Source organism: Dendrobates tinctorius, unplaced genomic scaffold, assembly GCF_039654945.1.
Source record: "Dendrobates tinctorius isolate UK_male_01 unplaced genomic scaffold, ASM3965494v1 ptg000177l, whole genome shotgun sequence".
NCBI lineage: Eukaryota > Metazoa > Chordata > Amphibia > Anura > Dendrobatidae > Dendrobates > Dendrobates tinctorius.
In genome coordinates this window covers 12,035,797-12,052,139 of record NW_027361844.1, presented here as the reverse complement: position 1 = coordinate 12,052,139, position 16,343 = coordinate 12,035,797, and the positions used below count along the sequence as shown (strand labels likewise).

Here is a 16,343-nt window from a genome sequence, read left to right as displayed (position 1 = left end):
TTGGTATGGAAGTTAGGGAAAATCCACTCTGCGCTTAGGTACTGAGCCCAGGCCTTTCTTAAAGGGATCTCCAGTATGGAAGTCAGGGCAAATCCATCCAGCGCTTTGGTTCTGACCCCAGGCCTCTCTTAAAGGGATCCCCGGTATGGAAGTCAGGGCAATTGCCTTCAAATGCTCTGGTACTGACCCCAGGCTCTCTTAAAGGGATCTCCTGTATGGAAGTCAGGCAAATCCACTCAGCGCTCTGGTTCTAATCCCAGGCTCTCTTAAAGGGATCCCCAGTATGGAAGTTAGGGCAAATCCACTCAGCGCTCTGGTTCTGACCCAAGGCCCCTCTTAAAGGGATCTCCATTATGGGAGTTAGGGTAAGTCCCTCAGTGCTCTGATTCTCACCCCAGGCTTCTTTTAAAGGGATCATGGGTATGGAATTCAGGGCAAATCCACTCAGCACTCTGGTTCTGACACCAGGCCTCTCTTAAAGGGATCCCCGGTATGGAAGTTAGGACCGTTCCACTCAGTGCTCTGGTTCTGACCCCAGGCTGATGGGAAGATGTGGGATATTAGGGGTAGTAGTCTGGTGGCTCTGGCTGACGTGATGATGTGGGATATTAGTGGTAGTAGTCAGATGGGTCTGGCTGATGGGATGATGTGGGATATTAGGGGTAGTAGTCTGGTAGCTCTGATGGGATGATGTGGGATAAAAAGGGTAGTAGTCCGGTGGCTCTTGCTGATGGGACGATGTGGGATATTAGGGACAGTAGTCCGGTAGCTCTGGCTGATGAGATGATGTGGGATATTATATTGAATGTGGCTATGCGAAGTGGGTGGGGCTATACACTCAGTTTTATACATATAGATATAATCATTAAAATTTCTTATAACTAACCGTAGTCAGTTACTATGCTCGGGCAGCACCGGGCTATTCAGCTAGTACTGTATATTTCTGTAAAAAATAAATTATATCTAATATATAAAGCTCAAGTGTGTGTATGTATGTGTGTGTGTGTGTATGTATGTGTGTGTGTGTGTGTGTGTATGTCCGGGGTAGGCATCCGCACCGTCGCAGCTACTGCCACAAAATTTGGCACAGTCACACGTCTGGACCCCGAGAGCATCCTAGGCTATGTTGTGAGGTGAAATGTTAACCCTGCGCATTCCAATTCACCAAACAATTTTGCCCCTGTCTACATACTGGGGAAAAAGTGTGTGGGCGTCAAGCCCCGCCCCTCATTATGATGTCATAATATTTGCCATGGCGACGCTGATGTCGTCATAGGTTGCAAGCCCCGCCGCTCATTATGATGTCATAATGGTTGACCATGGGATGGAGGATGTGTGAAGGGTATATGGGCACTGGACTATGGGATGAGGATATGTATGACGGGTATATGGGCACTGGACTATGGGATGGAGGATATGTATGACGGGTATAAGGGCACTGGACTATGGGATGGAGGATATGTATGACGGGTATATGGGCACGGGACTATGGGATGGCGGATATGTATGATGGGTATATGGGCATGGGACTATGGGATGGAGGATATGTATGATGAGTATATGGGCATGGGACTATGAGATGAAGGATGTGTGATGGATATATGGGCACTAGACTATGGGATGGCGAATATGTATGATGGCTATATGGGCATGCGACTATGGGATGAAGAATATGTATGATGGGTATATGGGCACGGGCCTATGGGATGGTGGATATGTATGATGGGTATATGGGCACGGGACTATGGGATGGAGGATAATTATAATTTGTTATAACTAACCACAGTTAGTTACTATGCTTGGGCAGCGCCGGGCTCTTCAGCTAGTATACATATATAATATCAGAAGTCTTCCGAGATCTGGCCATCCAGCCAAACTGAGTGATCGAGGGAGAAGAGCCTTGGTGAGAGAGGTAAAGAAGAACACCAAGATCATTGTGCTTTAGCTTCACAGATTCAGTAGGGAGGTGGGAGAAAGTTCCACAAAGTCAACTCTTACTCCACCAGTCGGGCCTTTATGGCAGAGTGGCCAGACAGAAGCCTCTCCTCAGTGCAAGACATATGAAAGCCCCCATAGAGTTTGCTAAAAACACATGACGGACTCCCAGACTATGAGTAATAAGATTCTCTGGTCTGATGAAACGAAGATAGACCTTTTAGTGATAAGTCTAAGTGGTATGTGTGGAGAAAACCAGGCATTGCTCATCACCTGCCCAATACAATCCCAACAGTGAAACATGATGGTGGCAGCATCATGCTATGGGGGTGTTTTTCAGCTGCAGGGACAGGACGACTGGTTGCAATTGAAGGAAACATGAATGCGACCAAGTACAGAGATATCCTGGATAAAAACCTCTTCCAGAGTGTTCTGAACCTCAGACTTGACCAAAGGTTCACCTTCCAACAAGACAATGACCCTAAGCACATAGCTAAAATAACAAAGGAATGGCTTCAGAACATCTCTGTGACCATTCTTGACTTGCCCAGCCAGGGCCCTGACCTAAACCCAATTGAGCATCTCTGGAGATACCTGAAAATGGCTGTCCATGAACATTAACCATCCAACCTGAAGGAACTGGAGAGGATCTGCAAGGAAGAATGGCAGAGGATCCCCAAATCCAGGTGTGAAAAACTTGTTGCATCATTCCCAAGAAGATTCATGGCTGTGCTAGCTCAAAAGGATGCTTCTACTCAATACTGAACATAGGGTCTGAATACTTATGACCATGTGATATTTCAGTTTTTATTTTTTAATAAATTAGCAAAAATTCCTACATTTCTGTTTTTTCAGTCAAGATGGGGTGCAGAGTGCACATTAATGAGAAAAAGATGTACTTTTTTGAATTTACCAAATGGCTGCAATGAAATAAAGAGTTAAAAATTTAAAGTGGTCTGAACTTAAAGGTGAACCTTAGGCCAAGTATGAGGTCCAGAGCACTCTGGAAGAGGTTTTCATCCAGGATAGCTCTGTACTTGGCCGCATTCATGTTTTCTTCAATTGCAGAAATGAATTTCCCCTTCCAGTGCCCATATACCAATCACACATCCTCCATCCCATAGTCCCATAGGCACATTTCCCTCGTAAAGGGATCTCCGGTATGAAAGGGCAAATCCCTCAACACTCTGATTCTGACCCCAGACCTCTTTTAAAGGGATCCCCAGTATGGAAGTAAGGGCAAATCCATTCAGCACTCTGGTTCTGACCCCAGACCTCTCTTAAAGGGATCCCTGGTATGGAAACTAGGACCGTTCCACTCAGTGCTCTAATTCCGACCCCAGGCTCTCTTAAAGGGATCATTGGTATGGAAGTTAGGGCAATTCCACTCTGCGCTCTGGTTCTGACCCATGCTCCTCTTAAAGGGATCCCCAGTACGGAAGTGAGGGCAAATCCACTCTGTGCTCTGGTTCTGACCCCAGACCTCTCTTAAAGGGATCTCCAGTATGGAAGTTAGGGCAAATCCCTCAGCACTCTTATTCTGACCCCAGGATTCTATTAAAGGGATCATTGGTATTGAAGTCAGGGCAAATCCACTCAGCGCTCTGGTTCTGACCCCAGGTCTCTCTTAAAGGGATCCCCGGTAAGGATGTTAGGACCGTTCCACTCAGCGCTCTGATTCTGACCCCAGGCTGATGGGATGATGTGGCATATTAGGGGTAGTAGTCCGGTAGCTCTGGCTGACGGAATGATGTGGGATATTAGGGGTAGTAGTTGGGTGGCTCTGACGGGATGATGTAGGATATTAGGGGTAGTAGTCCGATGGCTCTGGCTGATGGGATGATGTGGGATATTAGGGGTAGTAGTCCGGTGGCTGTAACGTGATGATGTGGGATATTAGGGGTAGTAGTTGGGTGGCTCTGACCGCATCATATGGGATATTAGGGGTAGTAGTCCGGTGGGTCTGGCTGACGCGATGATGTGAGATATTAGGGGTAGTTGTTTGGTGGCTCTGGCTGATGGGATGATGTGGGATATTAGGGGTAGTATTCCGGTAGCTCTGGCTGACGGGACAATGTGGGATATTAGGGGTAGTAGTCCGGTAGCTCTGGCTGATGGGATGATGTGGGATATTATAGTGAATGTGGCTATACGGAGTGAGTGGGGCTATACACTCAGCTTTATATATATATATAGATATAATCATCATAATTTGTTATAACTAACCGTAGTTAGCTACTATGCCCGGGCAACGCCGGGCTCTTCAGCTAGTATATATATTTATCTTAAATATCTATCCATCTACCTATCTATATACACGTGCGCACACACACTTGACAACCTTTTGTTTTTTTCTTCTCTCTTTATCTACTTTGTTTTATACATCCGAGGTCAACAAAACAAGAAGTACAAATGTCAAAGCTTTTATACTACAGATACCCCATGCAAAAAAAAAATATATATACCATATATATGACTTAATTTTGCATAACTTATATTCTAATAAAAATTACATTAACTTTTCTAGGCGTGAACAAGCTGTAGAAAAAAAATACCCTGGGACATATAAGCGACACCCTGTTCGCCCGATAGTCCATCCCAATGCTGTGGAGAAACTTATCAAAAAGAAAGGTGCTTCTTCTAAGTCTTCATCTCAAACAAGGCGGTCAGTACCTATTAGAACAATCACTACCTATTGCTCAGCAATTTTAATCTTAGAGCATTAATAAACATGTGTTTTTGTAGGCCCGACTTATTAAAATCAGATGGCATTGCTAGCGTGGAGTCAAATGTTCCTAGTTCTTCTCCCATATCTGGAAGTCCAAAGGTATCCTCAGGAGGAAAGAATCGCTATCGAAGCAAACCACGTCATCGACGAGGGAACAGCAAGGGTAGCCATGCTGACTTTATAGGTGCAATAAAAAACCAGGACTCTCTTTCACCTTCTCAAGCTACTAATCATTTGCCTCCTGATTCTCCTTTATTTACCCCACCCAGTCCTCGGCATGAACCCACTCAGCCTATGTTGACCCGTCATCAAACCCTCAATGTGCATGGGCAGAATATTGCTAACTGTGCCAACAATTTGCGTTACTTTGGCCCTGCAGCTGCACTAAGAAGTCCTCTGAGCAGCCACGCTCAACGGTGTATGTCTGGTTCCAGCCCTGACCTTCTGTCCAGCACACTGGAAGCTGACAGCCGCATGCAGTCAGAAACAGACTGGGACTACTGTCAACAAGATCCTTACAAGCCCTGTCTTGGTTGTCCGGAGTCATCCCCTCCTCCAGAAACGGATCAGGAAACTTGGGAAAATTCTAGAAGTGATAACATAGAGCTGATAAACTCTGAGAGAAACCCTCCAGAATCTCCAAAACACCATCATTTACAGGAGGCATCTGAGCCGCAGCAAAGTGGAGTTGACCAGTTTCCTACAATTAGGGCAGCAGTAGGTGTGAGCTCCCTTGCTGTTCCTACACCTCCGGCTCTTCCACGAAGAATAAGGACCCTCAGAAAGGTAATTTCAGCTTCTTAGGGTAGGGGTTCTGTGTCTGAAGCAAGTGCAAGTTTGTTGACTGAGGAAATCTTGTGTTGGCTTATGGTCATGCCGCCTATATAATTACATTTTCTGAAGCTTTGGGTGCTCAGTGAAGCATTGGGTCTGCAGCAGTGCTGCTGAGAGGGACAGATACATATCTTTGTGCAACAAATCTTAGATAGGAGCTTGATTCTAGGGCAAAGACTGGAAAAACCATCCAAAAATATTGCATATAAACATATATTATGAATTTATGAATCTAATAATTTGTATTTTCAATGGTCTTTGCTTTGACCAAACTGAATAATGACATCCCATTCATTAATGTGTTCTCTAAATTTTGACTTTAAAGGGGTATTCCCATCTCTGTGTACCTATCCCAATATGTAGTAGATGTAATAATAATAATAATATTAGCAAATATCTCCAATTACAAATATAGTATAGTTTTTCTGATTCACTATGTCATGTCATGTGCAGGCATTGCAGAACCTTAGGTATCCATGGTTATGACCACTAGCAACTAGCAGACTGTCACTATATCATTGGTCATAACCTTGGATACCTAAGGTCCTGCGATGCCTGGACATGAGGAAAGAGACATAGCAAATCAGTGAAACTATACTACATTAATTTAATGTATTTGCTAATGTTATCATTATTACACCTACTACATATTGGTATAGAATCTTTGATATGAGATTACTGACATATATTTCTGTATTAGTGCTCATACAAAGATAGCAATGAATCACTGATTAGCCCAAAATGAGTGGAGGATTAAAGAATAAATTACAAGAATTTTTTACAAAAAAAACACCTATTGTCAGGGCTTCTGCAATGCAGGCTTCACTAGATGGAAGTACAGTGGATGCAGAACTGCACTCAAACAGAGCAGGCTTGCAATGCAGGAGCCCGGCTACCACAGGTGGCAGCAGATTAGTCAGTCAAGCAACACACTGTAGTGCGGTAAAAAGCTGAATAGACAAACTCAGGGTAAAGCAAGCGGAGAAGGTCAGTAGTGTTCAGGAGCGGATAAGCCAAAAGACACAAGCAGGTCAGGATACAAGCCAAGTCAGAACTGGGAGGTCAATACACTAAAGAGGAACACTGAGTCAAAACAGGAATGGGGGAAAAACAGAGACACGAGTTCAGGCAGCAAATGCAGGGGGACAAATCAGAGCAATCAGAGTGAGCTACAGCAGCCCTAGGCAAAACTATAACCGACATAGCCTGCAGCAGCGAAAATAGCAAACCTGAACCCTGACTGAGGCTGAGAAAGGTTAACCCCTTCCCGACCAACCGGGAAAAAGGGAAAACAGGACTCCAACCCCGGTCTGGATCATGACACCTATATTTCTATCTGCATAGCTTCTCCTACGCTACAACAGGCTGAGCACAGATTGGATTGCCTTTAAGGCAGGAAGGGTTACCACCAGAGATAAGCTAATCTCTTTCATCTTGCATAGTATACAGCTTATTATATGGAGCTCGGCCACCGGAGCAGTTATATTCCAGGAGAGGAGTTATTTTAACTCCTAACATCCTATTCAGCTCTCTCCAGCCCATTGATTTCAACTCAAGTAATCTGCTCACCCCCTCCCTTTCAGCTTCTCCTGACAGGGTTCTTAGGAATCACAATCCAACAACCTTTGTAGCTTCCAGAGCAGTTCTCCTAATCATGGATTTCATTCAAATAAATTGATAACAGTGTAGACTCAGAAGAAGCAATGGCAGACCATAAATGTGTAGTAGCAGAATGAATCTGCTCACCAGAATAGTCACTCCAGGAGCTCCCACCCCTCAAGCAACCAGGAAGTAAGGAGACTCTAAGGGTACCGTTACTCCAGCGATTCTGACAACGATACGACCTGGTAAGGATCGCTGGTACGTCGCTACATGGTCGCTAGTAAGCTGTCAAACAGGCATATCTACTCAACGACGCAGCAACAATACGGCGACCTCGGCGGTCGCTGGGACCTTGTCACACAGCAGCTATTCTGATGACTCAGACCTCGATAGGCGTGCATCAGCGTTGCCTTTTCCACGCCCCTCTGCTCCGATTGGTGGCCACTACTGCGCTATCACTACGCGGTTTGCTTCAGCGTCCCTGTCTGAGTCGCTAGTGCGCTATTTATTCGTGGATCCACAGTCACTGACACAGGGGCTCGCGATTATTATAACTGTACATGTTAAATGTTATGATTGCATATCATTGATAGCTGACCTATAAAAGGAAACTGTTGTGAATTCACTTTCTTGCCTACCTCTGGCTACTGGTGAAGGAAATGGAGATGGTCATATTGACAGAGGGGTCGCGAGTTCTCTTTCCGGGCTCCCTCTGGTGGTTACAGGAGGTAATGGAGCTGATCTAATTAACAGAGGCTTGCCACCTGATAATGAGGAGGATGACTGGAGATCTGGAGTTTCTGACTGGATTTAAGACAGCCGACTCCCTCTCTCCCTGCTGGTGATTTTTTCCTGCCTCCTGAGGTCTTAGTTTCCATCTCAGTCCCTGCATGCTCAAACTAAGTGTTCTTTTGCTATTGTTCACATTTGATTTGGTTTTGTCTATTTCAGTTTTGTGTGGTCAGCCAGCCCCGGCTGGGGCTGTGCTGAATTTACATCCTTATGTTACTGTTTGTGCCAGTTTATTTTTGTCCCTTATTAGATTGGCCTCTCTTTGTTCTGCTTTCAGAATATACCAGAGTGATGATATAGTGGGCGAAGTCTAGTGACTTCAGTATTTTTTGTATCAGACGTGTTGGGCATTTTTGCAGGGTTTTTTGCGTGATTGCAGACAAGTGTCTTTCCTTTCCTGTCCTGTCTAGTTAGTTTGGGCCCCATTGCTTGCTCAGCCTATTTTCCTACCTGCATTTGTACTTTCATCTTGTCTCACTGACAATATATGTTTGGGGGCTATCTATTCCTTTGGGGTCTGCTCTGGGGCAGTTTAGATTTCCCCTTTCTTACTTTAGGCTTATTTAGTTCTCCCGCTGTGTCGAGGCATCTAGAATCATCGTAGGTACACTCCACGGTACTGCTATTTGTGTGGATAGGATCGGGGTCTGCAATCCGCTCAGTTACCAACCTCTCTAGTTTTCTGTGGCTTAGCTGGGTCTTGCTTTGTTCCTTGGTGACCCAATCATAACAGAATCACCAGCTTAAACTGCAGATTCTAGGGTACTCAAAAGCAGGAGAGAATTGTAAAAAAAAAAAAAAAAAAGTGTCAGAATTTTCCTCTTTTTTTTCTGGGGCTGTAGGAAGATTTTTTTTTTCTCTAACGGAGATTAAGCAATTGTCTGATCGTGTTGAGCAGATCGCTGCTGAAGTGAGGGGAATTTCCACCTCTCTCGCTCAATCACCTGCTGTTGAACCAAAAATCCCTACTCCTGATGTGTTTTCTGGGGATCGGTTTAAATTTTTGAATCTAAAGAATAATTGTAAACTAGTTCTTGCCTTGAAGCCTAACTCATCGGGGAGCTCTGTGCAGCAGGTTAAAATTGTCATCTCCTTGCTGCGCGGTGATCCCCAGGATTGGGCCTTTTTTCTGACACCTTGAAATCCTATTCTGACAAATGTGGACGCATTTTTTCAAGCCTTGGGGTTGTTGTATGATGAACCTAATGCTATTGATCAAGCTGAGAAAACCCTATTGGCATTGAACCAGGGTCAGGATTCTGCAGAGTTATACTGTCAAAAATTCCAAAAGTGGGCAGTCCTTACTACATGGAATGACGGTGCATTAGCAGCTCTCTTTCGGAAGGGTTTATCAGAAACCGTAAAAGATGTTATGGTGGGATTTCCTGCTCCCTCTGGTCTTGATGATTCTATGTCATTAGCCATTCAAATTGATCGGCGTTTACGTGAACGTAAAACTACACGAGAGGTGTTGCCGCCTTTTGAACAAACCTCTGAACCCATGCAGTGTGATAGGGTTTTGTCTTGGGCACAACGTCAGGAGTTTAGAAGGCGTAATAAGCTGTGTTTTTTCTGTGGAGACGCTTCTCATACTATTTCTGTCTGCCCTAAACGAGAGAAATGTTTTGCACACACATTTGCTGTGGGCAGTGTACAACCTAAGTTCCTTTTGGCAATTACTCTGATCTGCTCCTTATCTTCATTTTCCGCTAAGGCTTTTGTGGATTCAGGATTGGGTTCAGCCCACTTCTTTGAAGGCTCTTCAGAAGTTTTTGGGTTTTGCTAATTTCTATCGTAAATTTATAGGTAATTTTTCAGGTATTGTCAAACCACTGACTGATCTGACCAAAATGGGCGCTGATGTGGTGAATTGGTCTCCAAAGGCAGTCTCGGCATTTCAGGAGCTTAAGCGGAGATTCACTTCTGCTCCTTTTCTACGGCAACCTGATGTCTCACTTCCACTTCAGGTGGCGGTAGATGCTTCTGAGATTGGTGCAGGAGCTGTTTTGTCCCTAAAAGATCTGGTGACTTCTAAACTGAATCCCTGTGCCTTCTTCTTTTCTCAAAAATTCTCCCCATCTGAACGTAACTATGACGTGGGGAATCAGGAATTGTTGGTCATGAAATGATCATTTGAAGAGTGGAGACATTGGTTGGAAGGAGTTAGACATCAAGTTGTGGTCCTCACCGACCACAAGAATTTGATTTATCTTGAATCAGCCAAACGCTTGAATCCTAGACAGGCTAGGTGGGCCTTGTTTTTCATGCGTCTTAATTTTGTGGTCTCTTTTCTTCCGGGCACTAAGAATGTTAAGGCGGATGCCCTTTCTAGGAGTTTCATTGCGGATTCTCTCATTGTGACCGAACCTACTGCCATTCTATGTGAGGGGGTAGTTCTTTCCGCCATCTCGCCCGATTTGAGACGTGCCCTGGAGGAATTTCAGGAGGACAAACCTGAGCGCTGCCCTATGGGAAAATTGTATGTTCCTGACTAGTGGAGGAAGAGAGTAATGTCTGAAATTCATTGCTCCACGTTGGCTGGTCATCCTGGTATTTTTGGTACCAGACATTTGGTGAGTCATTCGTTTTGGTGGCCTGCCTTATCTCGTGATGTCAGGAATTTTGTGCAGTCCTGTGGGACTTGTTCTCGGTCTAAACCCTGTTCTCGTTCTAGTGGGTTGTTGATGCTCCAGCCGGTGCCCAAGAGGCCATGGACCCATATCTCAATGGATTTTATTTCTGATCTTCCTGTCTCTCAGAGAATGACTGTTATCTGGGTGATTTGTGATAGATTTTCTAAGATGATCCATCTTGTACCACTTCCAAAGTTGCCATCTTGTTCAGAGTTGGTGCCCTTGTTTTTACAACAGGTGGTTCTGTTGCATGGGATTCCTGAGAACATTGTGTCGGACAAAGGAGTCCAGTTTGTTTCCAGATTTTGGAGAACTTTTTGTTCCAATCTGGGAATTCAGTTATCTTTCTCCTCTGCGTTTCATCCTCAGACCAATGGGCAGACTGAGAGAATAAACCAGACTTTGGAGTCCTATTTGAGATGTTTTATATCTGCTGATCAGGATGACTGGGTCTCATTTTTGCCCTTGGCCGAATTCGCGCTAAACAATAGAGCTAAATCTGCCACTTTGATGTCGCCCTTTTTCTGTAACTTTAGGTTTCATCCTCGATTTTCTTCAGGTCAAGTGGAATCTTTGACCTGCCCAAGTGTGGACACTGTTGTAGAGAGAATGCAGCACATTTGGGACCAAGTGGTGGATCCTCTCTCAGGAAAAAGCCCAACGGTTTTCCAACCAGCATAGGACCACTGGTCCCCAGTTTAAAGTGGGTGATATGGTTTGGTTGTCGTCAAAGAATATTCCCATGACGGTTGCGTCTCCAAAGTTCAAGACAAGATTCATTGGACCTTATAAGATTTTGGAGATTCTTAATCCTGTTTCTTTTCGATTAGCTCTTCCAGTTACGTTTAAGATCCATAACGTGTTTCTTAAATCTCTGTTGAAAAGGTTTGTGGAGCCTGTAGTTCCTATGGCGGCACCTCCTGACCCTGTATTGGTTAAAGGCAATGTGGAATATGAGGTAGAGAAAATATTGGATTCTCGTTTGGCTAGACGGAGACTCCAGTACTTGGTCACATGGAAGGGTTATGGCCAGGAGGATAATTCTTGGGTCTCTGCTTCTGACATTCATGCTGATAGATTGGTTCGTGCTAACCTGCATTCTCTCTACCACAGTGTCCACACTGATGGAAATTCAGCACAGCCTCATCCGGGGCTGGCTGACCACACAAAACTGAAATAGACAAAACCAAATCAAATGTGAACAATAGCAAAGGAACACTTAGCTTGAGCATGCAGGGACTGAGCTTGAAACTAAGACCTCAGGAGGCAGGAAAAAATCACCAGCAGGGAGAGAGGGAGTTGGCTGTCTTAAATCCAGTCAGAAACTCCCAATGTCCAATCGTCCTCCTCATTATCAGGTGGCAGGCCTCTGTTAATTAGATCAGCTCCATTACCTCCTGTAACCACCAGAGGGTGCCCGTAAAGAGAACTCGCGACCCCTTTGTCAATACAACCATCTCCACTACCTTCACCAGCAACCAGAGGTAGGCCAGAAAGTGAATTCATAACAGGCCCCATCCTGATCGGCCTGGTGGCATGGATGAGGTTTCGGTGACCCCTCCTCAAGGGGGGTTACTGTTGTGAATTCACTTTCTGGCCTACCTCTGGTTACTGGTGAAGGCAGTGGAGATGATTATATTGACAGAGGGGTCGCGAATTCTCTTTCCGGGCTCCCTCTGGTGGTTACTGAAGGTAATGGAGCTGATCTAATTAACAGAGGCCTGCCACCTGATAATGAGGAGGACGATTGGACATTGGGAGTTTCTGACTTGATTTAAGACAGCCGACTCCCTCTATCACTGCTGGTGATTTTTTCCTGCCTCCTGAGGTCTTAGTTTCCAGCTCAGCCCCTGCATGCTCAAGCTAAGTGTTCTTTTGCTATTGTTCACATTTGATTTGGTTTTGTCTATTTCAGTTTTGTGTGGTCAGCCAGCCCCGGCTGGGGCTGTGCTGAATTTCCATCCTTATGTTACTGTTTGTGCCAGTTTATTTTTGTCCCTTATTAGATTGGCCTCTCTTTGCTCTGCCTTCAGAAAATACCAGAGTGCTGATATAGTGGGCGAAGTCTAGTGACTTCAGTATTTTTTGTATCAGACGTGTTGGGCATTTTTTGCAGGGTTTTTTGTGTGATTGCAGACAAGTGTCTTTCCTTTCCTGTCCTGTCTAGTTAGTTTGGGCCCCATCGTTTGCTCAGCCTATTTTCCTACCTGCGTTTGTGTTTTCATTTTGTCTCACCGACAATATATGTTTGGGGGCTATCTATTCCTTTGGGATCTGCTCTGGGGCAGTTTAGATTTCCCCTTTCTTGCTTTAGGCTTATTTAGTTCTCCGGCTGTGTCGAGGCATCTAGAATCATCGTAGGTACGCTCCACGGCTACTGCTATTTGTGTGGATAGGATCAGGGGTCTGCAATCTGCTTAGCTACCAACCTCTCTGGTTTTCTGTGGCTTAGCTTGGTCTTACTTTCCTCCTCGGTGACCCAATCATAACAGGAAATGCTACAAAGATCCTAATTTGAGACCACCAATCGGAGCTGAGGGGGCGTTGAAAAGACAAAGCAAAATCACGCTCGTCATTGCTATGGCGTCAAACACAGCGATGCATGTTGGCCAGCGGGACACCAACAATCAAAAAATGGCCTAGGACATTCGAGCGCGATCAGCAATATCGCAGCGGGGGGGGGGGGGGGTGGTCGCCGCTATGTGTCACACGTAGCGAGATCGCTGGCAAGGTCACTGTTGTGTCACAAAACCTGTGACGTTTCAGCGACCTCGCTAACGATCTCGCTGTGTGTGAAGTACCCCTAAAGCTGGGAGCTGCTCAAAAGAGAACTTGTGAATATTCCTTTAATGATGTCTACCAAATGCTAATAGTTAGTAACAACTATAGGGTCTGTAGGCCGGGCTGGGGGGGTGGTCCCTCTGTATACCGCGCAGTGACGTACAGACATAAGATGGAGGCAGGTTTTGGGTGCAACAGGTCCAAGTTTATTCTCTCGCCGTCCACACGACGGCCTCACAGCACACCACAATACTCTTCAAGGCTCTCCGGTTACAGAACACATTGACGTATCGTACTTTTCACCTGGGACGTATATATACGCACCGTCCCTTCGCACTTAGTGACGCTCTGACAGCTTCGCCACTGTGGCTGCCTTAGGCCTGAACACCAACAGTAATTTTACTGGTCAAACGTCGTTCCCTATACGATATCCTTCGCCCGGAGCCTCGTCTATACTGCGGTACTTCGTGTCAGGACCACTCCCCTGACTTCCTTTCTCCTCAGTCCCCTGGTTAGGTTCTCCTCACAGTGCACCAACTGTCACATTCTCCTCGTCATTTGAGCTCCCCCTGGGGACTGGAATCTTCTGGAACCCTCCTGTCAAATTTATAGCTTTCCCGGTTCCCTGTAACTCCGCCCCCATGACCAACGATTTCTTAGCCCTAAGCTGATGTCAAGTCCTATACTCACACTCCTCCCTGCCCTCTAATGTCAATTCCAGGTACTGCACGTCACCTACACTTTCCTAGCTGTTTTCCCTCCTGTCATAACTGACATCCTGCCTGACAAGTGCAAACCCATTTGAAACCTGACCAGTCAGTCCGTCCGTCAGGTCACCTTCCCTACACTACCAACTACCTATGGAGTAAAAGTGTCATCTATAAATTTGTATAAAATATATCTACAGATACACAGAATCTATAACTATTCCATAGATGAGGAAAGTCAGAGGGTAACACAGTACAAACAATTCACAGGAAGTAAGTGTTTAATGCAAAAGTGAATACATATTAGCATAATGACAAGCATTAGTGAGCGCCATATTGTTTATGCAGCGTTACGTGTGATATTCTGGCACATGGGAGCTGTTAAACTCTCAAAACAGTTTGTTAGTATGAAGTAACTCATAGTTGTGCCGTTCCTGTGTGCAATATTCAGATGGATTACAGAACTAACGTGAGAAAAAATACCAAGGGGTTGATAAATTTAGTCTGGTGCCAGTTATCAAATGATGTTATGCCAATAGTACATCCCTATATTTTACACCATTGCCTCTAAGAACCACTTGTGAGTTGCCACATAATATATAAATGTGTATCAGCAGGAGCTTCACACATCAGCTGGTTTTGCAGTGCAATACTAAACCTTCTTACAGATCATAGTGCCTGTCCATCTATCATTAGGCCAAGAAATTGAAAAATGAAACAACTTTATGCATTGCGAATAATGTGAACATTATGTAGATTATTATTGTGTAAAAAATCATCACTAGTAAATTGTTCCTACTCTACAGACCGGTGACGAATCTTCTGAAGAGGAAGAGGGTGAAGTTGACAGTGAAGTTGAGTTCCCAAGAAGACATCGTCCTCCCCGGGGAATGAGCAGCTGCCAGTCTTATTCCACCTTCAGCTCAGAAAACTTCTCAGTGTCTGATGGAGAAGAGGGAAACACTAGTGATCATTCTAACAGCCCAGATGACCTAGCCTGCAACCGCAAGGACCCACTAGGCGACAAGTTGGACGATCTGCTTTCACAAACACCAGATATTCCAATTGAAATCTCCACACAATCAGATGGGTTGTCTGACAAAGAGTGTGCAGTGAGAAGGGTCAAGACTCAAATGTCCTTGGGCAAGCTCTGTGCAGAGGACCACAGCTACGAGGTAATGGGGGGGTTGTTAATTACTAAAGTATGTCTACCATAGAGAAGCTATTGTGGCAGCTACGGGGAACATGGGGACTAGGACTCCAAACAATGGGAACTCCTCTTTATATGTTGGAAAGAAAAAAATACCCAAACTTATCCTCTCATACAAGTAATGTGGGAATTAGTACAAGATGTGGATAAACCAGCACCAGGAGGGTGTCCCTACTGGAGTTATACCTAAGGCAATCCCTCTTAAAGGAGTTTTCCCACTAGATTTTAAGTAAAGCTTGTTTGGCTCAGCAGATGTAATAAAATAAGCTGTACTCACCTCACTAAGGAGTGCCTCTCCTTCGTTATAGCAGTTGTGTTCCCCACCACGTTGCTGGTGTTAACAGCTAGCACAGGCATCACATAACTGCTGCAGCCAATCAGCGGGCGCTGAGCGGCTGCAGCCAATCAGCGGGCGCTGAGCGGCTGCAACGTTCTCATTCCGTATTAGTGAAGGATCTTGTGCCTGATGCCATCAGGTGACATCCACGTTGGATGCTGATGCCAGCAGTCCGACTGGAACACAGCTGCAAGAGTAAAAAAGTGCTGTTCCTCAGGGTAGTGAGTACAGTTTTTTTATTTTACTAGACCTCTGGGCCAAAAGGGCAGTAATGAAAATCTAGTAAAAAAAAAGACACTTTAATAATAAGAGCCTTTTTCTCTACATACTGTTTTTCATTGGGTGTTTTTCATCGTAGAGACAGCCTTATTATTTGATTGAAGAATTAATTAATTTCAACAGGAAACACAGAGTAACTTTGTGAGGGAGGGCCAAGGCTGTAGTCATGGCCGAGGACACTGGGGCTTCATGGCCCTGGCCTCCCATCACATGAAAAGAAAATATCCATTGGTCAGCATACCTGTGCCTTCAGGTCCAGCATCGTCGGGATCTCTTCTGCGACACAGTCCATTTCAACTTGAAACTGAACAACTTTACTGTACATTTCTCAGCACATCCATGTTTTTCCCAGCATTAATCACAGGTTGCACAATACAGTTAGGTCCATATATATTTGGACAGAGACAACATTTTTCAAATTTTGGTTCTAGACATTACCACAATGAATTTTAAGCAAAACAATTCAGATGCAGTTGAAGTTCAGACTTTCAGCTTTCATTTGAGG

At 44.9% G+C, this 16,343-nt stretch overlaps 1 protein-coding gene across 3 annotated transcripts in view; it reads left to right on the top strand.

The window, feature by feature from the left end:
• The window catches only part of MAP3K13 (mitogen-activated protein kinase kinase kinase 13), a 229,474-nt gene that overhangs the window by 197,145 nt on the left and 15,986 nt on the right, over positions 1 to 16,343 (top strand). For all 3 annotated transcript variants that reach the window (XM_073551551.1, XM_073551553.1, XM_073551552.1), the window contains exons 10-12: positions 4,463 to 4,600; positions 4,681 to 5,449; positions 14,819 to 15,187. In XM_073551551.1, coding sequence (XP_073407652.1) covers positions 4,463 to 4,600; positions 4,681 to 5,449; positions 14,819 to 15,187 — 1,276 coding nt within the window. The remainder of the gene's footprint in view (positions 1 to 4,462; positions 4,601 to 4,680; positions 5,450 to 14,818; positions 15,188 to 16,343) is intronic.